At 48.5% G+C, this 18,261-nt stretch overlaps 1 protein-coding gene across 4 annotated transcripts in view; it reads right to left on the bottom strand.

The window, feature by feature from the left end:
- CORO1C (coronin 1C) overlaps positions 1 to 18,261 on the bottom strand; it is a 61,547-nt gene that overhangs the window by 27,766 nt on the left and 15,520 nt on the right. For 2 of the 4 annotated variants that reach the window (XM_064521894.1, XM_064521895.1), the window contains exon 2: positions 4,632 to 4,831. In XM_064521894.1, the coding sequence (XP_064377964.1) occupies positions 4,632 to 4,831 (200 nt within the window). Of the gene's footprint in view, positions 1 to 4,631; positions 4,832 to 4,935; positions 4,967 to 14,318; positions 14,337 to 18,261 lie in introns of those variants that run through there. The other 2 variants (XM_026114515.2, XM_026114514.2) reach the window with 2 other exon arrangements.

Below are 18,261 nucleotides of genomic sequence, written 5' to 3'. Positions count from 1 at the left end.
AAATCGGGTTCCGCAACGACTCCTCGCAGCAGCCCGCAAAGTGACGTGGAGCAGCGAAAGCACCCGCAGGTCCCGGTGACGGTGGGCACACGCCACCCGGCCGAGTCTCACGGGTCGAAGATGGAGCACGAAGGGTCTGTTTAGGGGAACCAGTGGAAGGTCTCACCCCGGGGTCCCTCCCACGGGCTCCTCTGGGATGAGGACGGAGGAACAGCAGCTCCCCAAGCCGGGAAGCCTCCCGGTTGCAGGTGACCTCCTACACCGTGCTCGGTACCAACCACCGCAGCCCGGCGCAGACGGGCACGTTTGCAGCAGCGCGTCTCCCTGACGTGCACAGCTAACGGTCACCGGTTGCAGTCTACAACCTATACGCCGTAACCGATGCAAGTTAGAGCTTTTCCATCTGCGGCCCCTCCCAGCCGAGGCCCGATGCTCTCGGCACACCAGGCAACCTGCGGGAACCGCCATCGCCAGCAAGTCGGAGGGTGGCCGCCACTCCTCCCGGAGCATGGGAATGGCGCATTCCTGGCAGGGACCCCGCGCACGTGCACGCACCAAAACAGGAAACCGGGACAAAGCGCTTCCACGGCCGGCTCCGAAGCACCGGCCGCACGGGGCCGCCCCGCACCGGGGCCGCAGGCGCGCAGAGGGCCGGGCAGCCTCCCCCCGCTCCGCTCCGCATAAAGGAGGCAACGGCGGCTCGGGGGCTCCGGGGCGAGCGGCCGCCGGGCCCCGGTGGCCCGCGGGGGGGGGCGGGGGGGGGGTGAGGGCCGCCGCCGCCCGCGGCAACGCGTGCGCGCGCGCGCTCGCCCCCGCCGCGCCCCGCGCGCCCGCCAATCAGCGCGGCGGGCGGCCCCGCGCGCTGCCATGCCCATATAAGGTAAAAAGCCGCGGCCGCCGCAGTGCCGCTGCGGCGGGAGCGGGCGGGGGCGCGCGCGGGCGGCGGGAGCGCGCGCGGCGGCGGCGGGGCAGCGCGGGCGGCACCTGCAGGGGAGCGGGGGGGGGGGGGGGGGCGGCGGGCAGCGGAGCGGGGCTCAGCCGCCCCCCCCCCCCCCAGCCCCAACCCAGCAGGGCACAGACACACATGCACGTACATATATTAAAAAATATATATATATATTGCACACGTGCACTTTTAAAAGTATACATATATATATATATACACACACAGACATATTTTTATATATTTTGTGTATATGCACACACTGTGTGTGTCTCCCCCCCCCCCCCCCAAAGCAAGATGGCATTTTTTCCCCCAGACACACCAGCTGTCTGGTCAGAGCAGCATGCAAAGATAGAGACTCGGGGAGAAACCAACCCCTGCATCTTCCTTTCCCGCAGATCAGATTTTGGGGATAAACGCGGTCAAAAAGATTTTACCCGATTTGTAATTCATCCGCCTGCCTCCAGCTGCGCAGCCCCCCGCCACGTAAACGGCCCTGTGTGACGGCGCTGAGCCACTCGAGGGGAACCAAAAGCCATCGCCACAAGAACAAATATTACCAAAACTTGGAAACGAAAAAGACATTTAAAATCAGTAAACTCTATTTCCATGATAAACGCGGGCTCCGCTCTCCCTCCGCAACAGGCCAAGCGCCATCGGCGCTGCTTCAGTGAGCCGCCCCGGGCGGGCGCGAGGCAACGCGGCTGTAAGGGGCATTTCTCTGCAGCCGCCTCGACCTCGGAGCTGCATCGGGGGCCTTTTTACGGTTCAGTGATGAAATCAGACCAAAACGGTTCAAAACCAACCTCCTTTTGCCTGCACATACTGTGAGAACCCAGCAAACGCTTCTGCGAAAGGGGCTCAGTGGCCCTCTAACGCAGAAAGCACAATGTGAGCGTGTTCGGGAACTGAAGAAACCATCAACCCAGAATACAAAAATAAATCAGGGATACAGGAACTAGTTAGAGCAAAGCCAGCGACATGTTGCATAGCAGAAGAAAGAGTCGGGGCGGGGGGGTAGCACAGAGTTCCTCAAGGTCCAGCTTTCCACCCAATCTTGTCATGTATTAGTATTAAATAGCTGCAAACCAAAGAGCAGGAGTGCTGTTGATGACAAAGGCAATGACGACAAAGGGGAAGGAATAACTAGAAATTGTAAAAAAACAACACACAAACATCAGAGGACACAATGCAGAATGCCAGATCTCACACTCGGGACTAGCAGGAATTTCTGCCAGGGACTGAGAGATCATTCGGAAGCAGGAGAAGAGAGGAGCGAGCGTACTCCTCGATCACAGCGTGAAGAATTGCAGAAATCGGGGCCCTTGTACAAGGCTCGGGCAAGGCCGGGACGCACGGTGAGAAGGCGAATGCAAACCGGAATTCATGCAAAGGGCTGCTCCTAAGATGAGCAACACGGAGAGCTGCTTAAGAGCAGGCTGGGAGCTTGGCTTGCCGGGTTAGCACAGCTCAGGCCTAAGTGGGAGCTTGCTGCCTACTTCAGCATCTACTTGTAAATACCCCGGAGGGGGGAAGCAGTCACTTAAAGGATAATCTTGGTACAAAAGAAAATGGAGACAAAAAGCCACATTTACGTCAGAGTTAGGAAAAGATCCTGGTCATGAGAGGAGCAGGGTTCTGGCATAACTTTCCACTGGGAGTAGTGGGCAAAGAAAAAAAGGCCGGTTTTAAATTAGGGCAGTTTAGGAAAGGCCTTCACGCTGTGGTGGCCTGCTGCAGCAGAGCACCGGACGGACTGACCCAGAAGGTCCTTCTGGTCCTCTGCTCCTGCAACGCACTCTCCCCCTGCGATGCCATCTTCAGTTCTGGTCACTATTTCTGTATATAAATACGGCAGATCTACAAGTGAGGCTAGAAGAAAGGGACAGGGCTGATGACGGAACTGAAAACATTCTGAGTGTTTAGTTAAGTGAGAAGCTCGAGGGTTACAAAGACATAAAAATAACGTCACAGAGAAAGAATATGAGCTTTTTTAAAAAAAACCTTATTCATACAGAAACAAGAAAAACATTCCAGAAAAAAAAGAGGGGGAAGGAAATTTTTTAAGGGCTATGGAAACACTTTGTGAGACTCCTGGAACGCTCCATCGCAACATGCTTCCCGGTCTAGCACGAGTCTGCTGGAAAGAACCATTTTTCTAAAGGGCTTTATAACTACTGAGATTCACAACATACGGCAACTGCTGACTGCCCCTGCAAACCAACACCGCAGTCAAACGCAGAAATACTTTCCCTGAGTTCTGACAGACATCCAGGATGGATGGACTACTAATCTCATCCAACATGGCAATAACTCTATTTCCACCTAATGCATACGTGAAGCTAGACACGTAATTTTAGAAGCATCAAACATGGATCTTTGGGGATCATAATAAGAGTGCATCTCGCTCTCCCAGATCATTCTTAGGGCCACTTATTTCCCTTATATTTTACCAAGCTATGTGTCTTCTAAATTGTAAAGCTTCATTAAAGGAAGTGAAAAGTTACTGAAGGGAAATGTGCACATCTAGGTTTGATACTTCTCCTTTTTTAACTTTGAGCACATGAAGGGATCAAGTGGGCTAGGTTCCTTCCAGAGATCTGCAAATCGGCATTATGAGACTTGCCAACTGACTGTGATAAAAGTCAGTACATCAGAAAGGGAGATCAGAACACTTCTCTCCAACAAGGCTGAAAAAAAAGATAGTTTGTGATCTTTCAAAGTGATATCTGGGGGGTAGCAGGAATTTATTTCAGTCTGAGACTGCTCCTGCTCACTCTCATGCTTTTACACCACAGCACTGTAAGAAGCTGTCATGAAAGCTTCTGCCTCCATCTCCTCAGCCTCCCTCCAAATCCTTCACTCAACCATTCTCACAGCTACCGATGGACAGGAACCTAACTTTTCTGTGTGTTTTGCAAAGCACATCCGCGGGGTTCTACAAATAAATTCGGTGCAGAAGGGGAAGCAGCACAGCACGTATACAGCCTCACTGCAAGACTGTTTATCGGAGCCACAGCAGCATTTTGCACAGTAGAGAACTTGAGGGCTACTTCCCTGTCCGAGAGCAGAGGAAGCACCTCCCCTCTGTATGTCAGGTCCTGAGGGGTAACAAGACCTGGCTGAAGCATAATAAAACCTAGACACAGCCATATGATCTATGCTGATTTCTCACTGGGATTATTCTTGTATTATACCAGCATACAGCAAAAGAACAACTTAAAGGGTCAGCAGCAGTCTAGCCCGGCTCAACACCAATTTGATGCTTTGCCACTCATCCGATACTGGTCTGCAAGGAGTAACTAGGTTCAGGTGCATTCTTGAATCAAGTGATACCTGCAGAGCTCAGAAGGCTAAATCCCTGACAGTGCAACAACCTGAGCACTGCTATCACAAGTAGAAGGCCTTCATATGGAGCATCCTTCTGCTTAGAAATTTCTGCCACATGGTATTGGTTTAGATTACTCAAGCAAATAATTTCTATCTACTGTGTTTAACTTACAGGAAGCATTAGACTGATTACAGCGACATTACATGGATTCGTACAGGGCACTACCGAGCAGCGTTTGTCGTTCACGAGATGCAACATAGCAGAGACTTCTCAGGCTTAATGTTATTCATAAACAATTGCTGAAATGGCAAAGGAAAGCTGAGAATGTAGCAGGGAGAAACTTTCAAAAGCACTTACCTTGTGCAAAGGCAGCACCAGGAACGCTCCACCACCACTAGCTTCTACAATTATTGCAACAAATCTGGGGTTTACTGCACAAAAGGAGCTATCCCAAGTAACGCGGGAAACGCGGATGTCATCGTAACACTGATCGTTTTTCACCGCTTGGCCAAACACATGCCGAAATTTGCTCTGTCGTACCACTCGCCTCATCGTGTCTGCGGAGAGAAGGAATGTCAAGAGAACGTGGTCAGTCGGGCGCGGAGGGATCCGCACGCTCCTCCGCCGGCCCCCGCCGCGGGCCTCGCCCCAACCCCCTCACCTGCGCTGTCCCCCATCTTGCAAAACCACAAAAATACCGTTTCACTCGCGACGCCTACACTCGCAGACGACTTGCTTTACACTTGCAAAGTTTTCAACCAGTTTTGCATTTCTTGCCCGCCCCCACTTTTTTTTTTTTTTTTTTTTTTTTAAAAAGGGAACTTGACTGTCTTGTAACCTGCACAGCTGAACTTTGCTGTAGGAGGGTTTTACAGAGCGGATTCCCTGCTAAGTGTCCACTTCCCCATTGTAAATGTATTTTCTTATTATAGCAAAGGAAATTCCTTATCCTGCGAGAAGTTTTTAGACAAGTCTCCACATATTTTCAGGGATAAATCTGGTCTCAGATTGAACTTGTTTATTTTCAAGTCAGACAGAGTCCAGAAGATGTAAATAAAAACGCAAGCTCTCAAAATCCGGTGTTCCTGTGAAGTGGTTCCACATGTCAGCCAGCTTCCACCCCTTTCTTCTAACTCCAAAATCTCACTGAAAAATAAAGTTATTTTCCTAGGCAGAAAGGAGTAATGGAAACAAGCTAATGACTCAAATTAACTTAGTGTGTCTGCAGCACTTCTTCTCTTGAGAAAATAATTTTCAAGAAAGTTTGAGTCAGAATAGAGGGGAACCGACTGGCATGGAAAATCCCAGCGCCGCGGCTCCTGGAAGACGCTGCGGGCACGGCACGTCGGGCGGACGCTGACCCGGGAAGGCAGCGACGGCACCAGCCTCAGCTCCTACAGCCGCACGGTGCCCTCGGCTCATGCAAGATTTGCTCCTTCCATCTGTGTTTGCAGGAAAAAGGGGCCTCCATACAGCATCTTGCCTTTACAGATGAGAAAATCTCTCTGCCCCGGCCTCTAGGGAGAGCGAAATAGCCCGAGTCCATCTCCTATCTTGCCTCCCCGGGGGTCCCCAAGCACAGGCGGAGGCTGGGAAAACTGCTCTGCTCTGCAAAGCGGCTCGCTGCAGAAACCCCGGGCTGACGTTCCCAAGCGCAAGGCTTTGAACGTGGCTTGAGCATGTTTCTCCCTGCACAGCCTGCCTGCAAGCAGAAGCGATAAAAGGTTGCACAGCCATCTGTAGCGGCAAAGCCTTCGCATGAAAGCATAGCGAGAAAGATTTCAGAATGATCTCTGTTTTGTAGTCTGTGAAGCAGGAAAAAAAACCCAGCAACAAAAAGCTGAATAGCTGGAGTAAAGCACTCCTCAGAGCTGACAAATAAGCAGGCACGTAATATGTCTGAAGAGGAGAAAAATGCTACAATGCAATTAACAGAACAGACAGCTATGTAGGGAAATACTCAGTTCCACATGCATACCCAAACACGTTTTCCGCAACCACCCCTCCGCGACCACGTCCGGCTAGAGCGCTTGGGAGCGGGCGCCGGACCCCACGGCCCTCTCGCCTCCAGCCGCGTTTCGGGGCAGGGCTGCGCTAGCTTCTTTGCAGACACGGATACTAAATCCACTGATTAGGGGTCATTTCTGTGCCGCAGACAGCTGTCCCCCTCAAGGGAGGGTGGAGGCCACCGACCGCTTTCGCGCAGGCCAGACAGCTGTCCGACGGCAACGACTTGCAGGCACCGGGGACCCGACTCTGCACGAGCTGGTGACAGAGCAGCAAAGAGCCCCATTTTTCATTTGTAGCCACCCAGAGCAGACAGGGTTTTTGCAGCGTTTCTCAGAGTATCATTTCTACGCTTTGCACGACGGCGGAGTAGAGAACAGCTTGGGGTAAAGGCTCTGCTGCTCGGGGGCACGCCGGGGGGGTGGCACGCCGGGGAGGGGGCACGCCTCGCTTCTGCCTCCGACGCAGCGGATCACAGCCCAGCCCCGCTCCTCTCTACCAGCGCCCGGTCCCCCAAGTACGTATAGCGTGAGGAAGACTCTTTCTGGCGGTTTGCTAAGTTTCCCAGATGAACTTGGCCATTTTTAAGCCACAGACGTGCCACAAACACCATTTTATTAGGAACTCATGCCACTTAAGAAAGAACAGCTGTAATTTTTAAATGCACAGTTTTGTGAATTGGGGTGTTTAAGACTGCATAGATGAAAAAAGCTTCAAACATGTTGTTAATGGTTACTGTCATGATTATAGATGAACTAATGCTTCCTCCCTATTTAAAATCCGTCCATGCAGTTGCATACATTTGCAGCCAAATATTCTACCTACAGCAAAAATAAGAAGCCTGTTCCGACGGGACACGCCCAACGACACCAAAGGGCAAGAGGAAGTCGGAAACCAGCAGCTTCTCGTCAGCTCAAGTCAGCAAACGAGCGCAAAACACAGACCCACAAACACCGACTGCTTTTTATGCTCACAACCCACAGTAAAGCCGTGAGAGGTCACGTCAAGCTATAGCGACTTTGACGGACAGCTGAAGCCTTACGGCAGGCAGCACCTTTGTGCTACGGGATTCTGGAATATTAGTAACAAGCCCGCACACAAACAGCGGAGATATTTAACCATCCAGCTTCGAAGCGCCCCATCCTTGGGGTAAAACAGCACTGCGGCTCTGCCAGCAGCGCGGCACAGCTTCTCGTCTTGTCTGCAGAGAGAGGAAGGGAAGATGAAGCTCTCCCAGAGCGCGGGGGCAGAAGGGGTGGGAGAAGCTGTGTCCCAGCACATGGTCCGGAGCTCCAGAACCGGGGGCCTCGCCGGCTTCCCAGGGGGAACGCCTGCGGATGCCGGTGTCCCCCAGTGGAAAGGGGGCACGGCGGGCAGGGGCACGGCCGCGTCAAGGAGCACCAGACAGTCTCAGAGTTGCCACTGATTCACAGCGTGAGCTCAGACGAGCCTCAGCCTCGCTGAAGCGTGCGCAAAGAAAAGGTGAATTTCAACTAAAATGAAGATGCCTTAAAGAAAGGGAACATGTTGCACTAGCAAGCTGCCAAGGCCCGATTAAGATATAGAGCAAAAAGGTCCCACAGCCAGTTACCGAGAGCAGCATCACCTCCTTTCACCCCCCAGCCGCGCACAGGCAGACGGGGCTGGCCCGGGCCGCAGGCAGCACTGCCCTAAGCGCCAGCTGCTCCCTCCAAGGACTTTCTGGCAGGTTCCCCAGAGCACAGGGCTGGAGGAGAAGAGCAGGGCTGTTCTTGGGAAGCAGCATGCGTTGCAACACCTCGGCACAACAGGAAGCCTGTCAACAGCTCAGCCCTTGCCCTTGTGAAGACACCTCGCAGGTCCTTTGCAGCAAAGTTCTCCCCACTCCGCTGCCCGGGGTGGGTGACTCCTCCAGGAGAGGAAAGTATTCTGCCTTGGGCAGAGGCCAACCAGTTTTCCTAAGTGCTCACCAACTGGCAATATTCCCATCCCGCTGTGCATCAAGATTAAAATCTGATGTTTTAGAAGAAGGTAAAGCGAGGGCTTAAACCTGCCTTGCTGAGTTAACAAGCGCCAAATTGCCCAACGTCAACCTGTCGCGTACACGGGGGTTTTGCAATTTGTCAGCTTTAATGCTGGGAACGTTGATGTGAGAATTAAAAAATATGGAGGATTATTTGTATAGCTTGGAAAATTATACCTTCCTGCACTTGATCAGCACCAGAATACCACAAAAAAAAAAAAAATCAAAATCCAAAACAAAAAACCCTTATCACAAGGATCGGATAGCAAGTACGAGTTCCACCACCCTTTCCACTCCAATGGCAGAGAAACACCCTTTACCCTGTGGTGCAGTTCTGCTAGGTTATTTCCCTCATTTGAGCCATTTGTTGGAAAGGGTGTTTCCCCCCTCCCCCTTATGAAGGCCTTTTAAAAATGCAGTCTCATAGGTACCCAAAAAATAGCCTTATTTGTTCAGACCCGATTTGTTCGAGCACACCTTTGCTGCCCTCTTCCCCCACCTACAGCTCATCGTTCTCAGCAGGAACCCTCCATGATGAACACATGGTGAACAGCCTCCAAGGCCTCATTTCCATAGCAAAGGGAGTGATTCTTGGCTTTGGATCACAGCCATTTTGATCTGGCTGCTTTCCAAAGAGAAGGGAGAAAAATCCATGCAGGCTGCAGCTATAAAGAGCAGCGACTGTGGATCTTTCAGCACACCACGGAAAGCGAGCAGGTGAAAAACAAAACGGGGTTAGCTCAATGCTGAACTCCAAAAGGAGAGTTTTCTTCTCCCTATCCCCCTCCTCTTGTTAAAATGTGAAGAGCATTTAGTATCTTCATTTGTTTCTCAATACCCAAGTGCGAAGGATCCCCTCCTCCACAATCCACGAGCTGAAGTTGGTTGCCGCTGGTTCTCCTAACGGGGACAGTTTGCAGGCGGGGATTGAGATTGGGACTGGGATTGAGGCATGCCGCGGAGAGCAGACCCACGGAGGAAAGCCGCCCTGTTCTGCAGAACAGCTACGGTTTTCGCTTGCAGGATAAGGCAAGGCTCCAGCAGCTGCAATGATTCACCGTTTGAAAAGACTGATTCAGCCTTCACCATATATGCAAAACACAGCAAGACCTGGCTAATTCAGGCTAATGACTGGGGACCCTTCGGGAACGACTGAACCCGTCCGTTTCTTAGTAAGCAGGGAAGAGCATCGTGAAGTGGTCTTTGTGCATGTGTTTCACCAGCCACAGCTAACTATGGAGATGCTAAAGATTTACTCATAGAGAGAGGTCTTAGAGTAGCAGTTTGAAGAAGGGAAGTCTAATTAGATCGCTGTCTCTGCTGTTAAATCTTAACTAAGGAGCTGGAACCATCAACATATACTTGCTAAACAGGAAACGTCTTTCTTAGCAAAGTACAAGTTTAGAGGATGTAAAACTTCACCGCAGAGAGTTGAAAGGGGTTTAAATTTTGCCAAAGTTACAGCCCTCAGCAAAACTGAAACAGCCGCTTTAGACACCCTGCAAAGACAGCTACAATAGAAGTGCTGACATCTACGACTGCGCTGATCGCCTGGGTCCTGCTCCGGGATGCAGAGAGCATCTTACAACACGTCCTGCACGGGGCCGTATGAAAGACCCTTCAATTTTTTTTATTTTTTAATGTCAAGTGACTTCCAGCTGAATTTTACCTCACACTGAACTTCATCTTTCACCAGCTGTGCCCGCCATAAAGTTGAGTCTGGCCTTTGTGGCAGCATTTAAAGGGATCCTGGAAATTGAGGATGCCATGAGACATACTTGCACAGTGCTACTTTTCATTCCATTTCTTTCTGATCTTCCATCATGATGTGTCACAAGAGTTACCATGAGTTTGCCCATTTTCCTGTTTATAAAGGATTTATCTGTCTAAAGAATCCAGCAGATGTATTTCTGTGGCTTCGGAGGGTTTTCAGCCTGCTTATGCAAGAGGAAACGCATCCTGCTAGGGAACACTTACAGGAAAACCCCCCACTAATGGCAAAATCCTGCTCAGCCCATGTGACTGCGATCCTTTCTGGAAAGAGCGACATTTGAAATAAAAGGCTAGTTTAAGTCGCAATCAGCCAGAGGCTACATTAAAAAAAAGGGGAGGGGGAGATATAAATCAACTAGATAGGGAACTATGCTTCCTTATAAAATGGTGGTACTTGGGACGGGAAAGAACTAGGGCTTTTCCTTAAATGGAAAACTTCAGCGAGATAAGAAAAGTTGCATCTGTTTATGGTAAGCCCCTCAACCTCCATTTAAATTAGAGTCTTATTGAAGAGGTACCGTACACTTTAATGGCAGCTTTGAACTAAACAGTTTACAGTCTGAGATAACTATCAACAAATGAGAAGCAGATAAGGGAAAAAATAATAATCAAGACATACTATAGGCAATGCCACTAGGACCAAAGATGACTGATGCCAGAGGACATCTGCCCCATCAGCAGCGAGGCCGGGACGACAGGGGCAGAGGGACCAGTCTCACTGGTGAGACAGCGGAACGCTTCCCTGGAATGGGATTTTCCACGCCTCTGCCACAGGGGCAGAGACAGGGAAGTCCAGATGTTTCTCAAGTACTGATGCATTGACTGCACAGTCCAAGATCTTTCTAAACACCTGGCTTGAGATTCTTGAGTCTAATCTGCAAAAGTGATGAGTGTTCAGAACTGAAAGCTTTCTCTAAAAAAGAACAGAAAGTCTTTATAATCCTAAACCAATAATCAGGCCACAGATATTTCAACCTGGGCTCCCAAGCTGAGGCCCAAGCGCTCCACACAGCGCAGAGATGGTGATAATACCCTCTCTGACAGCAGTGCTCAGCCACATCTGCGAAGCACTTGGATATTATGGAGATAAGCACCAGCGAGAAGCCCACAAGGAATCTGGTAATTCACTCTTCAGAACACTTTGAATATCATATGGTAAATAAGGTACAGGACCACATGTGGAACTGAGGATAAAACCTTCAGAGGTTTTAAGGCCTTAAGAAGACCACCATGTCATCGCAGCTCCTAGAGAATTCTCTCTAGCTGCAGCAGCCATTGCTCAGGGCCAGCACTAGCTGTCCTGCACGCTGAGCAAAGCAAGAGTCTGGCGACCGTGGGACTGGAGGTAACAGCCATATCCTAATGCATATGAAAAGGGGAACAAGTGAGTATTACCCAGGTATTTCCTAATTACTTAATTTTAGCATTTCTTAACTTCAGAGCGCTTGGTTTTGCAACATCCGGATGTTCTCTGAAAGCCGCTTGTGTGCACGGCGCGTTGTACACAAGCACGCATGCACATCCCTACCTGCAGGGACGCACTGCCTTACGCTTAATCACACGCAGATTTCACACACAAGTTTCACAGCCTTACCATACTGCATGGGAAGTATCTTAAAATGCCTCAGAAGAATCATTTACCTAGAAGTAAAGGGCAAAAGTCTTCATTTTAAGGAGGGCATTTAAACACTCCTTAGGCAAAGCAAGGAGAGGGAGAAAACATACGTGGGGGAAGCAAGGAGGCAAGCATTCGCGATTGACCCCAGCTTGAGCCACACAGATAGCGAGGACGGTGGAGAGAATCGGTCCTCTGAAACCGAACAAGCGCGGCCTGATAAGCCCCACGCAGCGAGCTAACCACCGCAGGAGACCGGGGCAAGCACGTGTGCTGCGAGCGGGCGCAGAGAAACGACACGCCGTACGCAGCAAGCGACAAGAGCTGCTGAAGTGGAGAACCGTCTGTCACGAACGAGGCTCAAAGCGGACTTCATCCCCCTCTCCAGTACTCCCTCCGAGTATCAAGCCAATCAGTGAACTATGCCTCATGATAACAAGTCTTGCAATATTTGGGCAGGGAAGAAGTAGAAAAATCACATGACCACAAAAATCTCAGCTCGCTCTCCAAATTCGCATGAAACCTGTGGCAGAAAAAGGAACGACTGTGAATACCTTGATTCATCAAACATAATGGTGCTCCTTCCATGGTGCACCTTTTCAAATCAATTCTTACTAAGTCCGTTACTGACAGAACTTTTGTTTTCAGATGTTCAGAATTATTTAAACCAAGGGTGAGCACTACTACAGATGGTCACGATTCCAAAATACATCGTATTCGTGCTCAGATTATTTTCAGTCTTTGGTTACTGAAGTCTAGGTTGAGCAAGATCCTGCCATCTGATTTCACTTCATTTTAAAGACAAAAAGCTGAAATATGAACTTAATAGTGAAATTTCCAGCTGTTATACCACTGGCAAAATTCTATTTTGGGATGGGAACCTAAACCACAAACTACCAGGGAATTTGATTATATCTCAACTGGGGAGCACAGCACATTCAGAAACGTAACACAACCCCATATTAAAACAGGCTAAAATTGCTGTTCTGGGCAAAGTGCAAGGTGCTGGTTCTAAGCTGTGAAATATTTGATATGATTCTGGTTTTCAGAGCTGCACCGTGAAACACTCGTGCCGAGGTCACCGTAACATGAAGAACTCTAAATCAGAGATGTCTATAATGCTTAAGTCTTCTGGACATCATCAAGAAGCATATGACTTCCTGAGAGTTTCTCCTAGGCATGCTAGTCTGCAGTGCACCTCTCCCGTGCTGGGGCTGACAATCTTTTCAAGTACACATGGGGATACAGTGGATATTTTCACTTGAAGATTTCCAAGTATGCATTTCATCTTCTTGGGGGATCTTACTGCTCATACTGCTTTGTAGCTTATATCGTACAGTCTAACATTAGCTCATCTACCATAATTTACAGTGACAAAAGGACATTGCAGTTGAAAATCACTACCCAGAACAGAGCATTGTCTGGCTTCATTTAATCTGTGTCATCTACCATAAAGCTATAGCAAGGAATGCACACAAAAATCATTACACAAAACAATTTATCAGGACATCAGTGGGATGGTTAACTGGCAAAGAGAAACACTACGGCAGTTACATAAAGCCGGGATGTGAAATGGTAAAGCATCTCCTCTAAAGGGCTCGGCGGAGGCAGCCGAGGAGGAGGAACACGTGCTCCCCTGCCACAGCAACAGCCTCCAGCCCCAAAAAGGCCGGGGAGCAGCAACATCAAACCCCACAGACAAAAATAATAACTGCCACACCCCTTGGAAACAATCCTTGTAAGAAACTAAAAGCATTTCCTTTGGGGGGGGGGGGGGTTGTTTGTTTGTTTTTCGAAGTCCCGTGGCACCTGAAAATGAAAGTTGAAGCACACACAAAACTACCTCGTATCTTCCAAACTAGCACCATAATCTACAACAGAGAGAAGGCAGGAAAGCACAAGGAGATATCTTGTCTAGCCTCATACCTTGCCAGGGTTAACTATTTCTTAACTACCAATATTATAAAGCAACTGTTTATTTGATCTTCACCTATTGTTTTCAACATTGTGGTATTGGTGATTATAAAAGCCTTTCTACATTTTTGATTCCTAGCTTTGCATAAGAGGTCCTGAAACCGAAATAGAAGAAAAATTGCCTGAACTGCATGGAAATAACATGAATGAAAACACAAGCATAGACCACAAACAGGGGACGGGAGTCAGTTTTTAAGGTGATTTTTTCCAGCTTTAGTAACAAGTGCTTTGGACCCTTTCTGGATACAAAGGGACACTGTTTGGGTTTACATCTCTAATAATGCCTTCTTCCAGCTGACATTAAGGCAGCCAGTCTCATAGGTGTGATACGTGCTGCATTTGGGGATATTTGGATGATGCTAATTTAATGAAAACAGCACTAAAAAGATTAGTAAAAATAAAAACAGTGCAACAATAAGATGACAAGAAGGGAGAGCATAGTACAGATGACAGCAATAAAACCCAGGACAAAACAACATGCAGAATACACGCACAAAAGAGCACAAGAATCTCTGTGGATTAAGCATCCCAGATGCCTGAGCCCATCTTTACGCTTCAGCTTCCACTTTTGCTGCCCCCAGAGATAAATTAGAGTTACGCGGTTGGAGAGCAGCAGCCAAGCTTTATTGGATAAGCGGAGGAAAACCCGGAGCCAGGGCACACAAACTCTCACCTCAGAGCACTGCTGTCCCGGCAGCTGACCACAGAAGGCCTCAGCCTTCCCTCCGCTCCACTGCGAGAGCCTTAACCGTCCTCCACTTTCTCCACTGGAATAAACACCAGAGAGACTTCTCTGCACGCTGTATCCTCCTCCACTGCCAAGAGACAGTAATGCACTTCCAGAGCTGAACAACAGCCCTGTGAACTGCAGCCAGAGACATTACACCAGCGTGATGGAAGATGCTACTTACACCCCTGGGGACTGACTGCATCACCCCTACAGCAAGAGCAGCACATGCCACAAAGCGGCAAGCAATAGGGCTTCAGACCACACTCTGACCCCGAGGAAAACATGAGACAGGGAGCACAACCCCCTGCGCAGAGCTGCAAATCAGCAAGCCCGTTACAACAATCGAGCTCCAGGACTCCAGTTAAGAGAAGTATGCAGATAAAATGCATTTTCTGTAGAGCTGACCTAGTTCTCTTATCAGTGTGACAAAGCTAACAAGGAAGTATCAATCTGTTCAAAGCTGCTACTCTAATTTGCTGAATTCTTCTGCCCTCTTAAAAGGTTACATGCAGGCTTCTTCCAAATCATATTCTTAAGGGACACATCAGATGCTATATTTTTTTTTAAACTGGGAAATGAACTTTGTGAGAAAGCATAGCACCAGCTAAGGATGGTGGTTATGAAGGGAGAAAGAGCTCTTCTCCACCATAGCCTCACTAATTTCTCACCAAATCATTGGTCTTTTAATCCAGCTGCAGTCCACCAGGTCCCACCTTTTCCAACTGATCAGCCAAGGCATAAGCACCGTTTCTCCTGTTAGGAGTCTATCATGTTAGAAAAGGACTTTATTTTCTCCTACAACTCAAAGCAATCAAACATATCAAACATACCCAAATGAAACAAACAGGAAACCTAAGTCTCGCTATATGTGTGACTAAACAGCTCACCAGCAGCCTCTGGACCTGAAACTCAGCTGCCAATACAGGATACAGTCTGTTCTCTTCAATGATAAACTTAAGCTAGCAGCCAAACAGACAGCAGAACCCAGGTGCTGGGAGCTGAGCCTAACATGAAAGCCCAGACAGAATAACATATTCAGGGTTTCTTATTCTGCAAAAGACAAGAGAGGTGCAGACACAAAGGTAATTTGATTAATACAGTATTTTCTCAGATAAACGCATCTCCCATTAAACTTCATTGGCTTTAAGACATTATTGGAAAGATTACAATGCTTCTAGTTGCTTACAATCAATTGGGTCATTCCCTAAAAAATGACAAGGAGATTTAACAAAAGGAGAAATCTCCAAAGGATTTGATGAACTCTCTTCTGCTCCTCCTAAATTACATGTCTTGGTATCCACAGGAAGAAACTATAAACATTGAAGATGTTTTAAGGACAAAGTCTGTCTCACAGATGAAAGGTCATAGGTATCAGTTCTTCCAGCGCGCTGCAACACTGCTGTCTGAGAACCATCACGACACCAAGACCTGGAGAAAGCTCTCCATTATAAACACTAAGTTAGCAGGGACAAATTCCTCACAACTTAGAAATAAAGCAGAAACAACAGATCAGCACAACCAAGGCTCACAAATAGACCAGCCAAGTGTGAGTCAGACTGACCAAGCGAGGATGCAGAATTCTCCAGATGGCCCTGCCTGACCACAAAAACTCTGCTGGTCTGCTAGATGGAAGCACACATCCAGCACGGATGGAGCAAAATACCCAGATCTTCAGGGAACCACCATAAAAACAGCACTGCCTTGAGGAATATGATCAGAAAGGAGCAAGAAGGCCAAGAGATAACGGCAATGCCTGTTGGACTAACACTACAGCAAGACACACTCGTTGGGTTGTCTAAAATTTGTTTCCAGCCCAGTAATGGCAAACATGACTGGCCAGGGACCTGCCACAGCCAGACTGCAGCATACATCACTGTGGTCCATCACGATACCAAACAGTGTGATTTTAAACGGAGACACTCTGTATTCCAGAAAGCAGTAATGGGCTTGGTTACCGTATTCTGAGAAGTACCTTCATCCAAACGCTAAGTAAATTAGGGCCCAATTTAGTGACTTTCGCCTCTCAAGCCAGTTGATAATACCCATGCAACAGGTGAGGTGCCCACATGTGGAACTGCTTTTGCTGTTCTCAAAACAAAAGGAACAACGATTAACTGTCAAAGGCAAACAGTATCTTTGACACAGAAGACACGCAGAAGGTTCAAATTGGACAACGCAAACACTGAGTGAGCACGTGACTAAGCGGTTTCACATTTTAATGCTGAACAAATAAGCTGCAAAATGAATCTCAATTCTCACAGCTGGAAATGGCACATATTTCCCCAGATTTCCATTTGCTGTGCTGCCAGGTCTTCTGGCCAAACAGCCTATAATTCAGAGAGTACCATTGTCATTCTGTCCCGTTTCCATAACATGCAATTTGAAATCAGGGTTGAGGGGAGGGAGGGAGGAGGCTAAAACTGAAATCCATATATTTCAATCTGCTAACTCGATTTTAAATCCGTATCTTGTGGTGCCAATTACAGCCCCTCAAACATCTGCTTTAACAAAGGGTTCCAAGTTCAAACACATTTCCTCCGTCTTACAGATGTTCTTTATCGTTGATCCTTTTCAGGCCAAAGTTGCTGTCCTGCGCTTAGGCACGAAGTCCAGCCATCACTCACTGTCCCAGAGAAGACGGCTACCTGTGCAAGCTGCTATCAAAGCATCACTGTAACGTGAAGCATGTTTGTCACCTCTCTAGGTGGACATGAAAAAATTTAACCTATGAAAGTGTATTTAGGTAGGACCGCTTAATAAGCAGCTTTTATAAACATTCCTGGTACACTGTAAAGAAAGATTTCAGAAGCAAGCAGCAGAAAACCCTTCCTACACGGGCAGGCTCTCTGTGCCCAAGACACGCAGCGCACCGAACTGCCCCAGCACCTCTGAGCACTCCCGCTGCTGCTCTCCCCTTACCCGGCAGCGAGACCCGCGCTCAGACGGGCCCTGGGCACAGACTGAGTTCTTGGGGAGGTGCCTGCAGCTGGCTGCTCTCACTGGGGGACTTCCGGTTGGGGGACTTGTTTTCTGTAAGGGGAATGAAGAATTACAGCCTGCACTTGATGACCTTTAAGCTTTACTTACCTGTTGGCTTGACCATCACACTACTACGCATACAACCTAAACTCTCGACCCTTTGCGAGAGCTCCTGTGGCGTTTACAGGGCTACTGGATAGGACCAAGTGAAGCAAGAGGCACTATTACACTGAGACAAGCCCCAGCTGGTTTTTATGTGATTTATCATAGCGCTTAAGAATTCCCCTAGCACACCAGAAGATCAATGCGGTAAGCACTACATAAAAAGAACAAAAAAGATAACCTTTACCCCCAAAGGAACATCAGGGAGTGATGTGAAGAGTACAAAGATTACACACATGAACCTAAAGCGTGGTGAAATAGGAAGCCAAATTAGGGCAACCTACCTTTCAAAGAAAACATCTTAAGACACCAGGCAGAACTTTAACAGATTGCTCCAGAAAGTAGCAGTGGCCAGGAAAAAGATGCTAAAAGCACCACATTCATAGAGGTGTTTTGTGCAAGGAGAGCTATGGCTACACTTCATGCTGTACTAAAGCAGAAGCACATATTGCTGAAGTACCTCTGGCAAACAGCAATCGTCTAAGCTGGCTCAGAATTTCTTCCCGCCTTGCAAAGCAACCTCAGCAGATCCAAAACTGAAAATAATTTTAGTTAAAAAAAATCCCTCCAAACTCCTAATCGAGACAGCTTTGCGCCTGTTACTCCAACCTCCAGATACTGCAGTGCTCTTTACTCACGTTATGCTGTGGAAATTATCAGCTGAAAAGCTAAATGGCACTTTATCCCCCCTCGCCTCCATCCCAAGATGCCCTGTGTCAATGCAAATATATAAACCACCTGGAAA

The sequence above is a fragment of the Dromaius novaehollandiae genome, chromosome 17 (genome assembly GCF_036370855.1).
Source record: "Dromaius novaehollandiae isolate bDroNov1 chromosome 17, bDroNov1.hap1, whole genome shotgun sequence".
NCBI lineage: Eukaryota > Metazoa > Chordata > Aves > Casuariiformes > Dromaiidae > Dromaius > Dromaius novaehollandiae.
The sequence above is the reverse complement of the archived record's forward strand: the minus strand, read 5'-3'. Positions and strand labels throughout refer to the sequence as shown.